Source organism: Mustela lutreola, chromosome 10 (assembly GCF_030435805.1).
Source record: "Mustela lutreola isolate mMusLut2 chromosome 10, mMusLut2.pri, whole genome shotgun sequence".
NCBI lineage: Eukaryota > Metazoa > Chordata > Mammalia > Carnivora > Mustelidae > Mustela > Mustela lutreola.
The window spans coordinates 41,619,297-41,640,159 of NC_081299.1; the positions used below are offsets into that span (position 1 = coordinate 41,619,297).

At 36.8% G+C, this 20,863-nt stretch overlaps 1 protein-coding gene across 3 annotated transcripts in view; it reads left to right on the forward strand.

The window, feature by feature from the left end:
• The window catches only part of ZFYVE9 (zinc finger FYVE-type containing 9), a 142,227-nt gene that overhangs the window by 34,335 nt on the left and 87,029 nt on the right, over window positions 1-20,863 (forward strand). For all 3 annotated transcript variants that reach the window (XM_059137367.1, XM_059137369.1, XM_059137368.1), the window contains one exon: window positions 18,927-19,026. In XM_059137367.1, the coding sequence (XP_058993350.1) occupies window positions 18,927-19,026 (100 nt within the window). The remainder of the gene's footprint in view (window positions 1-18,926; window positions 19,027-20,863) is intronic.

Here is a 20,863-nt window from a genome sequence, read left to right on the forward strand (position 1 = left end):
TTGCTGTCTGTTTTTATTTGTTGAGGTGTCTGTTCAGATCTTTTGTCCAGTTTTAATTGGGATGTTTTCTTATTATTGAATTTTAAAAGCTCTTTTTTTTTTCTTTAAAGATTTTATTTATTTATTTGACAGAGAGAGATCACAAGTAGGCAGAGAGGAAGGCAGAGAGAGAGAGAGGAGGAAGCAGGCTCGCTGCTGAGCAGAGAGCCCGATGCGGGACTCAATCCCAGAACCCTGAGATCATGACCTGAGCCAAAGGCAGAGGCTTTAACCCACTGAGCCACCCAGGCGCCCCAAAAGCTCTTTTTATATTTCATAAGTTACAAGGTTTTTTAAAAATCAGATATTTTGTACAGATATTTTCTTCTAGTCTATGTTCCTTTCATTCTTAGATGTATTCACTTTTAATTATTTTAAAAGTATCTCTGGGTATTTAACCAAACATTTTCTTAATTTTTTTCCTTTTTCTTTTCTTTCTTTCTTTTTTTTTTTTTTTTTAAAGTAACCTGTGTGCCCAACATGGGGCTTGAACTCATAACCCCAAGATCAAGAGTGTGTACCTACCAGTTAACTAGCCAGGCTGCCCCTTAACCAAACATTTTAAAAAATACATTTCTGTAGAATTTCTTTGTTGTTTCTTGATTATAAGTGTTAGAAATAATTTATTAACTTTACAATTATGATTTTATTTCTGTATTTTCTTATTTTTTGTCTCTCCAATTTGAGTCTAAAAACTCAGTGACGATAAGTATATTTTCTGCCTTGATTACTCCTGTATCCTTAGTCCTGGCACATAATGGTTGCTTACAGAATTTTTGTTGGATAAACAAACAAGTGAGTGAATACTGTCCCTTAATGCAGCAGTACATCTTTCCATGTAACACCTTGAGTCTTCAGATGATGGTGGCAAATTCAGAATATAATGGATGTAAGATCTTTGGAAAATATTTTAAATTAGTTGTATGTTTCTCTTATTTAAGGACGGTTTCAAACCAAAATGAGTTTATTTTCCTGATTTCATATTTACTTACCTATTGATGGGAAACAATAGATATGAGAGTAAGAAATGGATGCTTTAAATAGAATATTCCTCAGCAATTCAGTTTTCCTTTACTCTGCCTAAAAACCTGTCTTATAATTGACATTATGATCTGAGCCATTCTAGCATGGTAAAACAGGAAAAACATTTGGATTAACCTTGGTTTCTAAAGAAGTTAGGGAAATATTGTACATTCACATTCTTCAAGAAGTTGGCCTTACCCATGTCATAGCACTTATCGCACAGTATTGTCTCTGTCCTTCTCAGTGTAATAAGGATCTTGAGAGTGATTCTGATTTATCTTTTGTCCCCAGCATCTAGCACAGTACCTGTCACCTACAAATTGCTCAATAAATGTTTGTTAGTGAATGAATAAGTGAATGCCAGATCATTAATTTACGTACACATTGAATGCTTGTTATTTATCTGTTACTGTGCTGGGTGCTGAGTTTATACGGATGGCATTGTGAACCCTTATGTAAAGATTAGTGGGAATGACCAAAAACAAACAAATGTATAATTGCCAATTGTGATGAGGGTTATGAAGGAAATTAATAAGGGAGGATAATATAAAAGATGGGGTGGGAGGCAGATCTGGGAAGGCCTCTGAGAAATGACATTTTAGATGACACATGGTAGTTGAGGAGTCAGCCATTCAAAGAGAAAATACTTCAGGAAGAGAGAACAGCTGGACTGAGCTAGGAAGGCACTTATACAAGAAACTTAAAGGAATCCAGCATGGTATAGTAAGGCAAGAGTCGCATAAAAAGAACTTAGAGAGGATGCCAGGGACTAGATCATGTAGTATTCTGCAGGTCATGTGAGGAATGGGAAGCCATGGGAATGGATGAGCTTACCTAGGGAAGAATTTACAGAGTGAAGAGAAGGGGCCCACGGCTGAGCCACTGAAGTCAAGTGGAGGAGGACCTGGTACAAGTGACTGAGGAGGCACGGCCAGAGAGGCAGAAAACAAGGAAAATGTGGTGTCTGGAAGTCAAAAGAAGAATGTAGTTTGTCAAAGGAAAGGAGTTATCACCTAATATAAAGTACTTGACTAAAGAAGTCAAGAACATGTGGATAGGAAGAGGGACCAGACTCGGTACAGCAGCTATGGATACAGAAACCAGAACAGGTGGAAAATGGGGTATGAGCTGAAAATGGAGTAAGAAGTGAGGAGGTAGAGATGGTTTTTTTCAAGAAGTTCTGCTGTAAGGGAAAATAGAAAAAATTGGAGCACTTACTAGATGAAAATGGTTATAGATGAATTTTTAAGATTTTATTTGTCAGAGAGAGCGTGGGAGCACAAGCAGAGGGAGAAGCAGGCAGAGGAAGAAGCAGCTCTCTTCTGAGCAAGGGATTATGACCTGAGCCAAAGGCAGATGCTTAACTAACTGAGCCACCCAAAGCATCCCTATCGATGAATTTTTTAAAGAATGGGGGATACTATTATATTTATGTAGTGTAATGAATGAGCCTTTAGACAGGTTTTTTTTTTTGTTTTGTTTTTTGTTTTAAAAAAAGTGGGATTGATCACAGGAAGAGCAAAATCCTTGAGGAGGCCAAGGGATGGGATCTACACACATGTTGAGGATTTGACCTAAGGGAAAGGAAGAGAAGGTGGGAACTGACTGATAAAGGTAGGATTATGGATTTATTGGTGAGAGCATGAAGACATTTACATCTCCTTGGCTCATACGTCATATAGAAAATATAAACACTGAGAGAGGTAAAATAGGTGATGAAGTTTTCCGAGGGGCGAGATAGTTACCTTTGAGTAGGAAAGTAAAACCTAGTTAGATTGAAATTTTGATAGCCCTGTGAGACTGGGTATCAAATTTTCAGTCATTTTATACTAGTGCAGTCCTGACTTCATGGGATAAGGTATTTGTCTTTGGAGTCATTGTGAGCTTGTTATGTTATCTTTGTGATACAAGCAATTATTGGAGAAGCAAGAAAAGTTCTATAGGGCCAATCTATGGTGCCATCTCTCTGTCCATTTCCATTTATTTTATTGATTCATTCAGCAAGGATTTACTTACTGTTTAGTGTTCTGTTTCAGCCAAAGGGATGAAATTAAAAAGGAGAATGGCTACCCTATTAAAACAGACTGCTCGGGCGTCTGGGTGGCTCAGTGGGTTAAAGCCTCTGCCTTCTGCTCAGGTCGTGATCTCAGGGTCTTGGGATCGAGCCCCACATTGGGCTCTCTGCTTGGCAGGGAGCCTGCTTCTTCCTCTCTTTCTGCCTGCCTCTCCACCTACTTGTGATCTCTCTCTGTCAAATAAATTAAAAAAAGTCTTAAAAAAAACAGACTGCTCATGCTTCCATAGATGACAAAACTTAAATATATGAAATAAGTAATAAAACAGTTACAAAGCTGCACATGCTTTGTGGTGGGAAGCAGATAGACGATGATGACAGTGGTAGTAGTGGTGAGAATGAGATGCCTAATATTTATTGAATGTTGACTGTGAGCCAGGCACTTTCTAAATGCTATTTATATTATCCTATTTAATATACATAATACCTGTGAAGTAGCTAGGGTTATAGTCTACATTTTATAAAGGATGAAATAGGCCTACAGAAATTAAGTAACTTGTTCAGAATCACACAGCCAATAAGTGGAGTTAGGATTCAAACTTAGGCTCTTTGACATGTAGAACCTACACTACAAAGCAGTATGCAGTGGTTTCAGGGAAAAACAAACAAACAAACAAACAAATGGGGAGTGATAAAATTGAGGTCCTTAACTTAGTAAAAGAGCCACTGTAGCAACACTTGGACTTAGGACTACAGAGCTCCTAAGCAGCCAGCTAAGAAGGAAACAGAAGGTAGCTAAAGCTTTGGTATATACTCTGTAAGTTATTATCTACCTCTTAAGTCCATGTGAAGGGTTTATTACTCCTTCTTTTCAGTTGAAGAAATTGAGATAGTGGAACTGTCAGTGTTGTTTTTTTTTTTTTAATATATAATTCATGTTATTTTTCTTTAAATATAGTTGACAAGATAAAAATGAAACAACTCAGTAGGTTTTATGTTGATTTTTATGTGGTTTTCTTAGCATTTCTTGAGGAATGCCTGTATTTATACCGTATTTTCTTCTTCTTTTTTTTTTTTTAAGATTTTATTTATTTATTTGAGAGAGGGACAGTGAGAGAGAGAGCATGAGCAAGGAGAAGGTCAGAGGGAGAAGCAGACTCTGCATGGAGCTGGGAGCCCGATGCAGGACTTGATCCCAGGACTCCGGGATCATGACCTGAGCCAAAGGCAGTTGTCCAACCAATTGAGCCACCCAGGCGTCCCTATACCGTATTTTCAAAGCAAATATATTTTTAAAAGAAAGTTGAAAAATATCTGGTACTTATTTTATTAGATGGCAGTTTCTTTTCTTTTCTTTCTTTTTTTTTTAAAGATTTTATTTATTTACTTGACATCAGAGATCACAACTAGACAGAGAGGCAGAGGGAGAGAGGGCGGGGGGGAAGCGGTCTCCTCACCAAGCAGGGAGACTGATGCAGGGCTCCATCCCAGGACCGTGAGACCATGAAGGCAGAGGCTTAACCCACTGAGCCACCCAGGAGCGCCTTCATGGCAATTTCTTTCTTTTTTTTTTTTTTTTTAAGATTTTATTTATTTATTTGACAGAGAGAGATCACAAGTAGGCATAGAGGCAGGCAGAGAGAGAGAGAGGAGGAAGCAGGCTCCCTGCTGAGCAGAGTGCCCGATGCGGGACTCGATCCCAGGTCCCTGAGATCATGACCTGAGCAGAAGGCAGCGGCTTAACCCACTGAGCCACCCAGGTGCCCGGCAATTTCTTATTTAAAAAAAAGTTACATTTTAAATTACTCTCAGTTTACTTTTTAGTAACTTGAGTTAACAGTTTTGTTTAACAGTTGAGAATTGGGTAGTGAATACAGAATAATCTTCATAAGACGGAGTAAAAAGCACGTTAAGATAATGTTTATTTATAACTTCAGGGATCAATTTTCTCAAGGTTTGTTTTGTTCTCTGGTATTAAAAACATGACCACTGTTTGTGCCCCTTGGGAAGCAGAGAAGTAGTAATTTTTCACACTGAAAGTTTGTTGAAATGTATTAAGAGCACTTTAGAGCAAAAGAGACCAATATTTGGGGCGACTTGGTGACTCAGTGGATTAAAGCCTCTGCCTTCCGCTCAGGTCATGATCCCAGGATCCTGGGATCAAGACCCAAATCGGGCTCTCTGCTCAGTGGGGATCCTGCTTCCCTTCTTCTCTCTCTGCCTTCCTCTCTGCCTACTTGTGATCTCTGTCTGTCAAATAAATAAATAAAATCTTAAAAAAAAACAATATTTCTGAAAACCTAGATTCAGGATAACTTTATAGTCATTCGCTAGCTTCTTTATGATCTCAGGCAAGACACTTTGATCATCTGTAAGATAAAGGTGATAATACTTAGCTTGTACAATTATATAATAAAGATCTGCTGAATGAATTAATTATGAGTATTAGAAGTAATAAATATGTTACCTAGCACTATATGTAGTGGATTATCATTAAATGGTAACTTTTATTTTAATTATGTCTTTATGGAAAACTGCCTGTAGTTTCTTTATAAAGTGTTTTTTGTTGACTTATAGAGTTCCCTATAGATTCTGGATATCAATTCTCTGTCAGCTATCTGACTTGCAAATATTTTCTTTCATTTCATAAGTTACCTTTCTTACTCTGTTGATAGTGCCTCTTGATGCAACAAAGTTTTAAATTTGGGTGTTCAGCCAGTTTTCTTTTGTTGCCTGTGCTTTTTGTATCATATCCAAGGAATCATTGCCAAACCAAAAATCATGAAGCTATTCCCCTATATTTTCTTCTAAGAGTTTTATAGTTTTAGCACTTACATTTAGTTTTTTAATCCATTGTGAGTTAATTTTTGTATGTTGAGTCTAATTTCATTCTTTTGAATATGGATATCTAATTTGCCCAGCACCATTTATTCAAAACACTCTTCTTTGCCCATTGAACTGTCTTACACCCATGTCAAAATCATTTGACTTCATATATGTGAGAGTGTATTTCTAGGCTCACTTTAATTCCATGGTTCTTGATGTCTGTGTTTATACTCATATACTGTTTTGATTACTGTAGCTTTGTAGTATATTTTTAATCCATAAAGTGGGAATCTTCCAACTTTGTTTTTTGTCAAGATTATTTTAGCCACTTGGGATCCCTTGATATTCCATATTAATGTAAGGATGAATTTTTCTATTTCTGTGAAGATCATCATGGGGTTTAGATGGAGATAACATTGAGTCTGTTTAGATAACTTTGGATAGGATAGATATCTTTTTAAAAAGATTTTATTTCTTTATATATTTTGAGAGAGAGTGAGTACACAAGCCAGTATGGGGAGGAGCAGAGGGGCAGGAGAAGGAGAGGGAGAGAATCTCCAGCAGGCTCCACGCTGAGTGCAAGCCCAGCTCCAGGCTGGATCTCACCACTTGAAGATCATGACCTGAACTGAAACCAAGAGTTAGTTGCTCAAGCAAATGAGTCACAAAGGCACCCTGGATAATATAGACATCTTAACAATAATGTCTTCCAATTCATGAATTGTCTTTTTACATATTTATATCTTTAATTTTTTTCAGCAATCTTTTATTATTTTCAGTGTACAATCCCTTACCTCCTTGGTTAAGTTAATTCCTAAGTATTCTTGATTCTATTATAAATGGAATCATTTTCCTAATTTCATTTTTGACTTATTCATTATTAGTGTACAGAAATACAACTGATTTTTGGGGGTTCCTGGGTGGCCCAGTCAGTTGAGCATTTGACTTGGTTTTGGATGGGATCGTTACCTCAGAGTGGTGAGATCAAGTCCCAAGTCTGGCTGCACTCAGCGGGGCGTCTGCTTGAGATTCTACACCCTCTCCCCTGCAGCTTCCACCCCCATGTGCTCTCTCTTTCTCAAGTAAATAAATAAATCTAAAAAAAAAAAAAAATTCAGGGGCGCCTGGGTGGCTCAGTGGTTTAAAGCCTCTGCCTTCGGCTCAAGTCATGATCCCAGGGTCCTGGGACCGAGCCCCACATCGGGCTCTCTGCTCTGTGGGGAGTCTCCTTCCTCCTCTCTCTCTGCCTGCCTTCTGACTCCTTGTGATCTCTGTCAAATAAAGAAATAAAAATATTTTTTAAAAAATACAATAGGTTTTGTGTGTTTCCTTTATATCCTGCAAACTTGTTGAATTTATTAGTTTTTACAGTTTTGTATATGGAATCTTTAGTATTTTTTACATATAGGATTATGCCATGTGTAAACAGAGATAATTTTACTTATTAATTTCCAATTTGAATGCCTATTTGTTTTCCTTGCCTAATTGTTCTGGCTGAACTTCAAATACTAAGCTTGAATATAAGTGATAAAAGTGTACGTCCTTATCTTATTCCTATCTTAGAGGAAAAGCTTTTGGTCTTTCACTGTTACGTATGTTAGCTGTCAATTTTTTATATGGCCTTTGAGGTAATTTCTTTCTAAGTTTGTTGCATGTTTTTACCATGTAAAGGTGTTGAATTTTGTTAAATGTTTTTTCTGTATCAGTGATCATGTAGATTTTTTCTCCACTCTATTAATGTTGTGTCTTACATTGATTTTCCTATGTTGAACCATCCTTACATTCAAGGAATAAATCCCACTTGATCGTAATCCTTTTAATGTGCTGCTGAATTTGGTTTACTAGTATTTTATTGAGGATATTTTTTGCTTCAGTGTTCAGAAGGGATATTGGCTTATAGTTTTTTTGTAGTGCCTTTGTTTGGCTTTCTTGTCAGGGTAATGTCCTCACAGAAAGTTAGGGAAGGTTCTTTTCCTTTCAGTTTTTGGGAAGAGTTTGAGAAGGATTGGCGTTCTTTAAATGTTTGGTAAAATTTACCAATGAGGCCATTTTATTTAGAGCTTTTTTGTTGTTGTTGAGAGGTTTTTGATTATTGATTTAGTCTCCTTACTAGTTATAGATATATTTTGATTTTCTCTTTCTCCCTGATTCAGATATGGCAGGTTTTGTATTTTTAGGAATTTGTCCATTTCATCTAGGTTGGTCACAATTTTTTTCCAAAGGTCTATTTATTTATTTTAGAGAGAAAGAGCACACAAGTTATCATTGTGGAGAGGGAAGGAGAGGGGTGAAGGGGGAAAGGGAGAGAATCTTAAGGAGACTTTGCACTGAGCCCAGCATAATCTCAGTCTCACAATGCTGAGATCACAACCTGAGTGGAAACTGGAGTTAGACACTTAGCCAACTCTGCCACCCAGGTGTCACGTCAATTTTTTTTTAACTGATCTCTACACTTAACATGGTGCTCCCCAGAGTCCACGACCCTAAGATCCACGAGTTGCATGCTCTACCACCTGAGCCAGCCAGACACCCCAGTCACAATGTTTTTTTAAGCCAGAAGAAAATTACTTGAAAAACTCAGAGTAGGATATTGAGTCTTAAATGGCTTCCTTTGACAGAACAAATTAGAAGTTGGTTACAGAATGTCAAATGACAAAAGTGTCTTTTGTTAAAACCATCACATTTTCAGTATGTAAATGGGCAAAAGAGGTTTAAGTGGGTTAGTAGACAGTAGAGAAATATTTAAATTTATTAGTTATTATGAGGTAAAAATGAAAATTTCATATTTATACAGGGAACAATAGGAACTTGATAATACTCTATGCAGGTGATGTTAAGTTGAAATCACCATGTTTATACATTTAAAATACCATAAGTGTCAGTTCTTGGAGCTAATAATTCCTTTTGGGGAAAATAATTCCTAATGAGCAAGAACTGTAAGGCAAAAAGATGTTCATTTTAGTGTTACTTTATTTATTTATTAAGCTCAAAGGGCTTTTTTTGGTTTTAAGTAGGCTCCATAGTAGGCTCCATGCTATATGGAGCCCAGAATGGGGCTTGAAATCACAACTCTGAGATCAAGAACTGAGTTGAGTTCTTGGATATTTAACCAACTAAACTACCCAGACGTCCCTAGTGTTACTTTAAATAGCAAATACATTTAAAACAATTTCTGTCCAAAATTGGATAATGACAAATAAATGATATATACATCTGGATTGACCACTAAAAATAATTATAAGGCAGTTTGAAAAATGTCTATGATGATATATGTATAAAATAAAATGCAAACTCATAGTTATGCTTTGCTTATAATTATAAAAGTTGCTCTTGGTCAATAAAACATGTATATATAAAGTGAACACGTAAAATACAAAACAAGTAATTTTAATTGGAATTCTGGGTAATTGTTCTCATTTTCTTTTTGTTTTTAATTCTTAATAGTGGTTCTTAATATTGATTTGATTAAAAATAATTTGGGGGGTGCCTGGGTGGCTCAGTTGGTTAAAGCTTCTGCCTTCGGCTGGGGTCATAATCCCGGGGTCCTGGGATCGAGCCCCGAGTCGGGCTCTCTGCTTGGCAGGGAGCCTGCTTCCTCCTCTCCCTCTGCCTGCCTCTCTGCCTACTTGTCTATCAAATAAACAAATAAAATCTTTAAAAAATAATAATAATTTGGGATGGGGGTGTCTGGGTGGTTCAGTGGTTAGTCCTCTGCCTTTGGTTCAGGTCATGATCCCAGGGTTCTGGGATCAAGCCTCTTGTGGAGCTCCCTGCTCAGCAGGAAGCCTGATTCTCCCTCTCCGACTCCTCCTGTTTGTGTTCCCTCTCTTGCTGTCTCTCCCTCTGTCAAATAGGTAAATAAAATCTTAAAAAAAAAAATTAACTATATGAGATAGTCTCAGAAAAAGCATATTTGAATCTGATTAGTTTCTAGATCTAGCAGTCAATTTATAGGAAATAGGAAGTTAGAGAAATACATTAAAAAATATCACCACAAGAAGGCAATCAATGAAATCCATATTGTGGGAAAGTACAAGACAAATGACTCAATTCTTTTGATAAAATATTTTTGAAGGAGAACCTATATAATAAGAGACTTGAGACATTCACTAATCATAGTATATGGACCTCTTTGATTTCTGCTTCAAGCATAATATTAAAAAGTTAAATAAAATAAAATGTAAAAGAATATAATAATAATGCAGCATTAAATGCATAAATTAGAAAAGAAAGAGCTAAAGTCAATTATCTAAGCTTCAACCTTGGGAAACTTAGAATGAGTGATGTTGATAATGGCAGAGACTAGGGCATGTGTTGGGGAGGGGTATATCGAGTGCCGTTTAATGTCTGCTTCATTTTGTTGTAAACCCAAAACTGCTCTAAAAAAGAGAGTCTAGGGGGCCTGGGTGGCTCTGTGGATTAAAGCCTCTGCCTTCAGCTCAGGTCATGATCCCAGGGTCCTGGGATCGAGGCTCTCATCGGGCTCTCTGCTCAGCTGGGAGCCTGCTTCCTCCTCTCTCTCTGCCTGCTTCTCTGCCTACTTGTGATCTCCGTTTGTGAAAAAAATAAATAAAATCTTAAAAAGAAAAAAAAATAAAAAAGAGAGTCTATTAAGAAAAAAGACCATTAAAAAATGTTAACATTGTTCAGATAACTGATATTAAGAAATTGTTAATTTTAAGAAATCTTAATTTTAAGATAGTCCCTGTGTTTCAGAGATATATATTGAAATATTTAAAGATGATATATGAGATTTGTTCCAAAATGATTAAATGAGAGAGAAGTAGGTGAGGATTTGCTTTAGTAATTGTTTCATCTGGGCACTGACACTTAGGCGTTTTTTATACTGTTATGTCTATTTTTATATGATTGAAAATTTCTGTAATAATAAGTTTTAAAAATGCAGAATAGCCAAAATATGGCTTTAAAAAAAGGGACATGGGGGCGCCTGGGTGGCTCAGTGGGTTAAGCCGCTGCCTTCGGCTCAGGTCGTGATCTCAGAGTCCTGGGATTGAGTCCCGCATTGGGCTCTCTGCTCAGCAGAGAGCCTGCTTCCCTCTCTCTCTCTCTCTGCCTGCCTCTCCATCTACTTGTGATTTCTCTCTGTCAAATAAATAAATAAAATCTTTAAAAAAAAAAAAAAGGACATGTTTTAATTGCTTGCCTTTTACAAATTAGCACTTTTTAACCTACACATAAAACTTAAAACGCAATGTGGTTATTTAAAAAATAATAACAGAACATAAAAATTAATTTATAGCATCTTAGAGGAAACCAGTCTGGTAACTTCAAATAAGTTTAAGGTTTTATGTGGAATTTGTTTTCTTATAATTCTGTTGTTGTATCTGTCTTCCTGTGTAACGTGGATTAGAAATAAAATTGCAGGGTCGAATTAGAGACCTTTATAAAAGACCTTCCTGTGGTATACTCCTAAAATGACTAATAATTATTTTTGTTTTCAGTTAATAACAGTCAAGTTGGAACAGGTGTTTGGATAGAGGCAGAATTGGAATCAGAACTGCTTTAGCTCTTGCTGCATTGATTTTGGTATTTGCTAATAGCCCAGGGTAAAGTACTCTTCTGCACTTAAGAATTTTTACAAGTTGGGGGCACCTGGGTGGCTCAGTGGGTTAAAGCCTCTGCCTTCAGCTCAGGTCATGATCCCAGGGTCCTGGGATCGAGCCCCACATCGGGCTCTCTGCTCATCAGGGAGCCTGCTTCCTCCTCTCTCTCTGCCTGCCTCTAAACCTACTTGTGATCTCTGCCTGTCAAATAAATAAATAAAATCTTTAAAAAAAAAAAAAAGAATTCTTTAAAAAAAAAAAAAGAATTTTTACAAGTTGTTATTGTCACTTGTCTTTGTGAATAGCTGGATATTGGTCATTTACAAGCACTTTCCTGTGTTTGTTCTTGAAAGGCAGTTATTTTTTGTCATAATTACAGTACTTTTTTAAAGACCTGGGATATCAGTTTTTCCACTCTTATTCTAAATTGGGAAGAAATAAGTGAACATTTGCTGATTTGAATTTTCAAGAGTTTTCAAAGGCTAAGTGTTATGCACACAGTAAGGGAGCATAAATAGGCACACATGGTACTTGAGTATAAAACTTGTTTATCTGGGGCACCTAGGTGACTCAGTGGATTAAGCCTCTGCCTTCAAATCAGGTTGTGGTCTCAGGGTCCTGGAATCGAACCCCGCATCGGGGGTCTCTGCTCAGCAGGGAGCCTGCTTCCCTCCCTTCTCTCTCTGCCTGCCTCTGCCTATTTGTGATCTCTCTCTCTCTCTCTCTGTTAAATAAATAAATAAAATTTTTTAAAAAACCTTACCAATTTGGCAGTAGGATTTGTTATGTAGAAAGCCATGAATGGGAAGTTTTGAAAGGAAAGAAAAGGGAAATAAGAAAGGCGTTATCATTCACTCAGTTCCTACTGTGTACTACATTTTCCGTGTATTATCTCATTTAATCCTCATGAAAGCCATAGAAGGAGAATATTAACATTTAATTTTTACATATGAGGAAAAACTGAAGGTTGCAGAGTTTAAATTACTCCCACAAACTCATTTGGCCAGTGAATGATAAAGTTGAGAATGAATCCAGAAATGCCACAGTAAAGAAAATTACATGTAAACACACAAATGGTTAGAAATAAACAGATACCTTATGATCTCTCTTATATGTGGAATCTAAAAATAAAACAAAAACAAAAACCTCCCAAGCCCTAGGCTCATAGAGGGAGGGAGGTAATAAGGGTAGGAGTCAGGTAGAATGGCAAAATAGGTGAAGGGAGTCAAAAGGTTATAAAACCTTATAAAACAAGTAAGTCATAGAGGTGTGATGCACAGCATAGCAACTGTAGTTAATAATACTTCATTGTATATTTAAAGTTTGCTAAGAGAGTGAATCTTAAAAGTTGTCATAGTGAAAAATTCTGTAACTGTGTATGATGGCATATATTAACTAGACTTTATTCTGGTGATCTTTTTGCAGTATATATAAATACTGAATCATTATGTTGTACACCTGCAACTAATATAATGTGTCTCAGCTATACCTCAATTAAAATATCATTAAACTCTGCATTACAAAGAATAAGCCTTAGTATATGTAAACAACAAAACAAAGGAACTGACCTCAGTTAAAAAAAAAACCAAAAACACACAAATGGAACATTTTAACCAGTACTTAGCGAGAACATTGAATATAATATGTATTATAAATCATCATAATTTGTCTTTTTACAAAGACAAATGTGCTGTGATATAGGCCTTCCCAGATAAGTCCACATTAATGCTTCTCTGCTCATATATTCATGTGTGCAATAATTTTAGTAATCAAGTAAGCAGTAAGCATTTGTTAAGTCCCTGTTTTATTTCAGGCATTGTGATATCAGTATTGAAATACTTTAGTTCTTTACTTCATGAAGTTTATACCCTAGCTTGGGAAAATGGAGAATAAGTTAAATAAATATAATAGATTGTAGTAGATTTTGTTAGTTCTGATAATAAAAGTATATGGTGTGATATTTTGGTGGTATAATAAGTTTGTATGTGCAAATATGTAATTCTTTATTTCTAGAACTGACTTTTTGACTCTCTAGTTCAGAGAACCAGGGAAGGTACTTAGATGACATTTGTAATGGGAGGGTGGGATGTTCTTGTTTGTCACAGTGACTGGGGTTGCTACTGGTGTTTAGTAATCTGGGACCTGGGCTGCTAAACAGTGAGGAATTGGCTGCCCCAAATGCCAAGAATGCCCTTGTTGAACACTGACTAACCTGATTCATGGCAAACAACTTGATCTTGGCCTTGTCAGGCAACTTTAGTATTGTCTAGTAATTTTAAATCCAAGATTATTAACCTGTTCTCAGTTGGTTCCAGTCTCTTAGATTCTGCCTATCTATTCCATGGTACTAATTCTTATAACCCGAGGAACTATTACATGATAGTTTTTGTCTTTTTGAGAATGAGAGCTAGCATTTCTGGGTCAGTCTTCTATTTCATGTTGTAGTACACCATCTGTGTCAGTCAGAGGCACTGTGCTGTGTGGTTTTGTGGTGTATGTTACATTTGATCCCATGTAGTCTCTGGCTTGGGTGCATCCCTTTGCCTGACTACCATTTTCTTGCCATTGTAAGTAGTTTCTTGGTTAAGTCATCCACTTTTCTAACTAACTTTGTTGCTCTAATTTCCTTGGAGACAAAAGATCCTCCTCCACACTATTGTTAGGCTCATCATATATTGGGAAGGATAGGTGGTCCTAGGTCCTTCTGTTCAGCTGCATAATGCTGCCCCCCTAGCTTGCTTTTACAAAAGGATATCTTTTTTTTCCCCCCCATTCTTACATGAGGATTTTTTTCTTTTTTTTTTTTTTTAACCAAAACCAAGTCCTTTACTGTATCTCGGAAAGTTCTCAACTATATTTGTTTACCAGGCCTGTCATAATAAAGTAGCACTAGGGGCACCTAGATGGCTTGGTCAGTTGGGCCTCCAACTCTTGATTTCGACTTAGATCATGATCTCAGGGTGGTGAGATCAACCCCTGGGTTGGTCTCCAGGCCAGCAGAGTCTGCTTGTCCCTATCCCTCTGCTCCTCCCCCAACCAATGGAAATTTATTGTGTCACAGTGCCAGAGGTTAGAAGTCTGAGACGGAGGTGGTAATAGGATTCGTTCCTTGTGAGGATTGTGAGGGAAGGATCTATTCCATGTCTTTCTCCTAGGCTTGTAGATGGCCCTCTTTATGTTCACATCCTATTCTCCACATATTGTGTCCATATTTCCCCTTTTATAGGGTCACCATTTATATTGTGTTAGGAACTCACCTTAATGACCTCATTTTCATTTGATTACCTCTATAAAGACCCTATTTCCAAATGAGTCACATTCTGAAGTATTGAGGGTTAAGACTTCAATATATGTGTTTGGGGTAGTGACGATTTAACCCGTAACACCCAACTAATCCTTTTAATTCTCTTTCCTCTTAGAATACAGAAAAGGCTCTACTCAAAATAAAATTTAAATATCCCAGTCCAACACCAAAAAAATAATGTAAAGTAAATAGAAGGGGGGGAAAAGCCCTATTTCTGTCCAATTCTTAACCTCCAACTTGATTATTTTTGCTTTTTCGTATGAGTAACTACATAGAGAACTATTTCATTCTTTTTATAGGCTAACAGTATTCCATTTAATGGTTATAGCAGTTTAATTAACCATTCCTCTACTGATGAACATTTTTGTTGTTTACAACTTTGGACTATTATGAACTATACAGGGCGAATTCTTGTATACATCTCATTGCACTTTTTTTTTTTTTTTTTTTTTTGGTATGATAAATCTTTCAAATTGCATGTGCCAAGGGCACCTGTATGGTTCAGTCAGTTAAACATTTGACTCTTGATTTTGGATCAGGTTGTGATCTTGGGGACATTGGATTGAGCCCCACTTTGGGCTTTGTGCTGGGTGTGGAACCTGCTTGAGATTCTCTCTCTCCCTTTACACCTCCCCCTTCTAAAATGAAAATAAAAAATGAATAAAATTTTTAAAAATTGCATGTGCTAAGTCAAAGGGAGAGAACATTTAAAATTTTAAAGATACTGGTTAATTAATCCACCAATTTATAGTACCACCAGGGGGATATGAGAGAAAGTTCCTCTTTTTTTTTTTTAAGATTTTATTTATTTATTTGACAGACAGAGATCACAAGTAGGCAGAGAGGCAAGCAGAGAGAGAGAGGGGAAGAAGCAGGCTCCCTGCTAAGCAGAGAGCCCAATGCAGGGCTCGATCCCTAGACCATGGTATCATGACTGGATCTGAAGGCAGAGGCTTCAGCTCTGCCTGAGCCAACCAGGCGCCCCAAAAGTTCCTTTTCTCTATACCCTATACTTTTCTCTATACCACCATTGGATAATACCAGTTTCTTAAAAATATTAGAAAAAGAGTATCTCATTCTTCTTAAAAATATTAGAAAAAGAGTATCTCATTCTTCTAATTTTTATTTTGTCACAAGTGATACTTAGTATATCTTTGGTTAGTCATTTTATTTATATTTCGGTAAATTTTTCTGTAAATTCACTTGTGTGAATTCTTCTTTAGAAGCATTCGTAGCATTGTATTTTTCTTAATAGTTCATTGAAGCTTTTTATATGTTATGAATCTTAGCCCTTTGTTCATTATATAAAACTCAAATATTTTATCTAGTCTATTTTATTCCTTTTTGATGTTACTATAAATGGAATTTTGTAATTTCCTTTTCAGATTGTTCATTTTTAAAAGACTTTATTTATTTATTTGACACAGAGAGAATGAGATTACAAGTAGGCAGAGCAGCAGGCAGAGAGAGAGGGGGAAGGAGGCTCCCTGCTGAGCAGAGAGCCGATGTGGGGCTCCATCCCAGGACCCTGGGATCATGTCCTGAGCCAAAGGCAGAGGCTTTAAACCCACTGAGCCACCCAGCCACCCCTGCCATCTTTTTTTAAAGTAGAAGTATAGTTAATATACAGAGTTATATTTTCATCTATACACCATAATGATTGAACAGTTCTATACATAACTCTTAAAGACCATATTCCCTATGCTCTACTTTTTAATTCTGTGACTTATTTTATAACTAAAAGTTTGTACCTCATAGTCCTCTTTATCTAACCCAGCCGCCCACTCACCTCCCCTCTGACAACCACCAGTTCTCTGTATTTATCTTTCTTTTTGTTTGTCTCTTTGTTTCTTTGTTCATTTGTCTTCTTTCTTAGATTCCATACCTGAGTGAAATCATATGGTATTTGTCTTGTCTGGGCTCATCTTATTCAATGCCTCTTTTAACCTAAGGGCCTCTAGCCACATTAACTATTTTTAGTTTCTTAATGGAGACATGCTTTCTTCCCCTAATGGGACCTGTGCACTCACTGTTTCCTCTTAGTATTATCTCTCTCCTGTTACCATTTTACGCATAAAAAACTTTTATCTCAGATTTTCTCTCTCTCATTTCCTAAATAAAACCTCCCTTGACTCTGCCAGTCAAGGTAGGCCTAGATTACATCTTATTTTATCATGTATTTCTTTTGAAGCAAGTAATTTTATATTCACTTGTGTAATTATTTAATTTCAGATTATAACCTCTGTAGACTGATATGACTATGAATTTCTATTCATAGAAATAGACTTCATAGACTATGAAGGCAAAGGTCATACCTGTTTTGTTCACTGCTATATCTAGTAGGGTAGCCTGCTGCGCTGCTAGCACATAGTTGGAGCTCAGACATTTGTAGCATGAATGAGTGAGTGATAGCTTCTTCGTTTTATGTCTTGAGTAGAAAGGTTATTTCAGGATTCATATGATTAGATTCACTGTTTAGAAAGTTCTGTCATTTATTGTGTGAAAGATGAATTAGGCATATCTAAAAGTTAGGAAGACAGATAATTGATTATGATTATCTTCTTAACCTCAAATAATATAACCCTAAATAAAGGCAGTGGCGTTATTGATGGAGGGGAAGAGGTGATATTTTGGAAGAATCATTTAAGAGTGAGAACCAGCAGGACTTAGCCACTGACTAAGTCATGGGAGGGAGAAGGAAAAGTGAAGTCTCAAACTACAATGAAAGGCCATATATGAATTAGTATGAGGCAGTATTACATAACAGTTAAGAACAAGGTCTTTGGAGACTTATGTAACCTACTAGCTGTACAACTTGAAAGGTTTTACTTAACATTTGTTTATTTAACTCTCTTAATTGTAAATAAGTACCTTCATTGAGGTTAAATGAGATAGTAGATGTAAAAAGCTTGTATTCATATACTTAACTGTGAACTTGAACAAGTCTTTTAACCATTCAAATTCAGTTTCTTTTGATAGAAAAAGGATAATCTATTTCCTGTTCTCCCTACATTGTAGAGTTACTTTGAGAATATAAAGCCTCTGAAAACTATAAATTGGTGATCATGGTAGCTAGATAGATTAATTGTACCTACTAGGAAAGGAGAGGATCTCTCTTTGTCTTTAATATGACCTCATGTCTTGATTCATCTTTGTCAGATAGATACTTCTGGATCATAAAGACTGGATTAGTAGAATTTACCATACTGGCAACAGCCTTCCGCCTGTATGGGGCTCTCTGTGATAAGTGACTAATGACTTCTCAAGAAAATAGATCTTAAGAGGGAGCTAAGGAGATTCAAGTACTACCTTATGTGGAAGGGAGAAGAAAATAAGATTATCAGGAACCAACCCTGGAAAGTGGAAATAAGGTGCTAGAAATTGGCCTGGTGAATTTTTGGTTGCGTGCTTTGATTTTCTGTAGCTACGCCTGTGCTTATTTTAGGATTGAATTGTATACTTTGATCTTTCCTGGCTTTCATACCAAACCAGTAAAAATGATGATTATGGTTATTCCACACACAAGATGAGTAAAAACCAGAAGCTAAAACCTGGAATTCTCAGTGCTTGCTTATTTCACCCTGCTATCTTGGCTTTCCAAACAGATGTAACTATCTTTAAATGCCCATGTTATGTGACGTGTGTATAGGAATTTTGCCTAAGGATAGCTCATACTGCCCCCCCCCCCCCCGCTATGTATTTCTTATGTGATCTTGGCTAAGTTTTTATTTTCAGCCGACACTTTGACTTTCTTTACTGCTGATAGACTTGTCATCTTGCTCTTGCTTTTTTTTTTTTTAAGATTTTATTTATTTATTTATTTGACAGAAATCACAAGTAGATGGAGAGGCAGGCAGAGAGAGAGAGGGAAGCAGGCTCCCTGCTGAGCAGAGAGCCCGATGCGGGACTCGATCCCAGGACCCTGGGATCATGACCTGAGCCAAAGGCAGCGGCTTAATCCACTGAGCCACTCAGGCACCCCTTGCTCTTGCTTTTGAATTGGATCTTGTGCTCTTGCTTCTTCAATTGAGTTTTCCTTTGAAGTTTTCAGTGTTGTAGTAATATGGTTTTCTGTCATTCAGTGTTGGTCAGTATTAGTTTGTTCCCTTCGTATCGGGATTCTAAATAAATTTAGTATGTTCTTTTTTTTCTACAGGTTTTTTGTGCTTCCTGCTGTAGCCTGAAATGTAAACTGTTATACATGGATAGAAAGGAAGCTAGAGTATGTGTAATCTGCCATTCAGTGCTAATGAATGGTAAGTATTAAAAGAGTTTGGATTCATAGTCATGGAGACAAAACAAGAGAATTCCTATGAAAAGACTACTGTTTTTTCCTTTCTCTATAAGTTGCTCACCTTCTCAAAAGGCACAACGTTAACTGAAAATAGATTTCCATGTTTTGAAAGTATTGTAGAATTTCAGAATTCCTGTACCTAAACTCAATGAATGAATGCTAACGTAAGGTAAGTTTTGCAGGAAAATGGAGTTTCTTATGGAAATCTGGTGCTCTGTGGCTTTAATGTTCCTACGAAATGACTGAAGTGGGATGGGTGTGGGAGTCTATTGACTGCTCAGATGATGAAATATTAAAATTGGGCCTAAGTTTTCCTTTCAAGGGAAGCCATCTGTAGGGAATAACTTAATAAAATATAGTCTTAGTAACACCTTGTTTTGTTTATCTTGTTAAAAATTAATATTTTAGCATCTAAGATCAAATAGAGAAGTCCATTTTTCTATCAGTTATCACCTTAATACTACTTAGATTTGTTAGAAGGATACTTGTTTTGAATTTAGTTATGTGGTAAAAGAGCATGGCCAGGAGAAGGTAAATATAGCTTGTCCCGTGTTCATCCTTTGTGAGACTGGAAATGAATCCAAGGGAATTTTAGTTAAAAAATTTAAAGCAGTATTTTGTAAAGAGATGCAACAAAATTGATCAGGCTGTAGTATTTCCTCTTTGAGTACATCTTTGCATAGTTGCCAGAAGAATTACTAATAAAATGTTCAACTTGGATACCACCGCTGCGTGTGCCAGGGTCGGGTGCATCCTGGAGGCCAGAACCTATCTGCTTAAGACCCCTTCTGCTCTGTCTGTGTGCGTTGCTCCTAGTGATGTTTTCCTGTTGCTGGCTTATTAACCTACTGCATGTCAGTTAATCTGATCTGTTCTGATCTCCTGTGATCCATCCAATTTCCTCCCATTTCTGAATTCTTACAATTTTGATCAAATATTAATTCATTCTCTCTACTCTTAAGGGTCAATTTTTAGATGGTAGTTATTTCACTCATTTGCTCAATTGATGATTTTTATTCCTGCTTTCATTTTCGGACATATATCCACAGAAAAGAGCATGATACCTAATCACAGTACCCAGTACCTCTTTTATTTGATGAGGTCTTTCAAGTTGATAGCTTCTTTTTTTTTTTTTTTAAACTTGGCATAGCTAAAGATGAAGGAAATGGCAGAGGATTCATATGGAATACTTATTTTTATTAAGCCAAGGATCCCTTTACCAGGGGATCCTAAAGTAATCTACTTTTTCTGGTTTTTCCAGTGTCTTTCCTCTCGCATGGCTTAGCGAAGTCTTTTTCTGAATATTTAATTTGATGCTTTTCAGTGTTCCCTATCCCTTTTTCCCTTTCACCTTTTCTCTTCCTCCCCTCTTTCTGCCAGTGCTTTTAAAGGAATATAGCTGTTGTTTTTAGCCTTGTCCTGAAGTTTGGAGGCAATAAATGTTCATAATCTTATGGATCATTCTTTGATGTTGAATGAGAGTTTAAAAAATTTTTTTTGTTTGTTTTTTTAAGATTTTTATTTATTTATTTGACAGACAGATATCACAAGTAGGCAGAGAGGCAGGCAGAGAAGGGAAGCAGGCTCCCCGCTGAGCAGAGAGCCCGATGTGGGGCTCGATCCCAGGACCCTGGGATCATGTCCTGAGCCGAAGGCAGAGGCCTTAACCCACTGAGCCACCCAGGCGTCCCTGAGAGTTTTTAAAGGATGCTTAAAAAAATTGGGTGGTTTCCATTCCTGGGCATGTGGTATTACCTGAACCTAGAAGATAAAATTTGGTATCTTTCATTTCTGTAGCA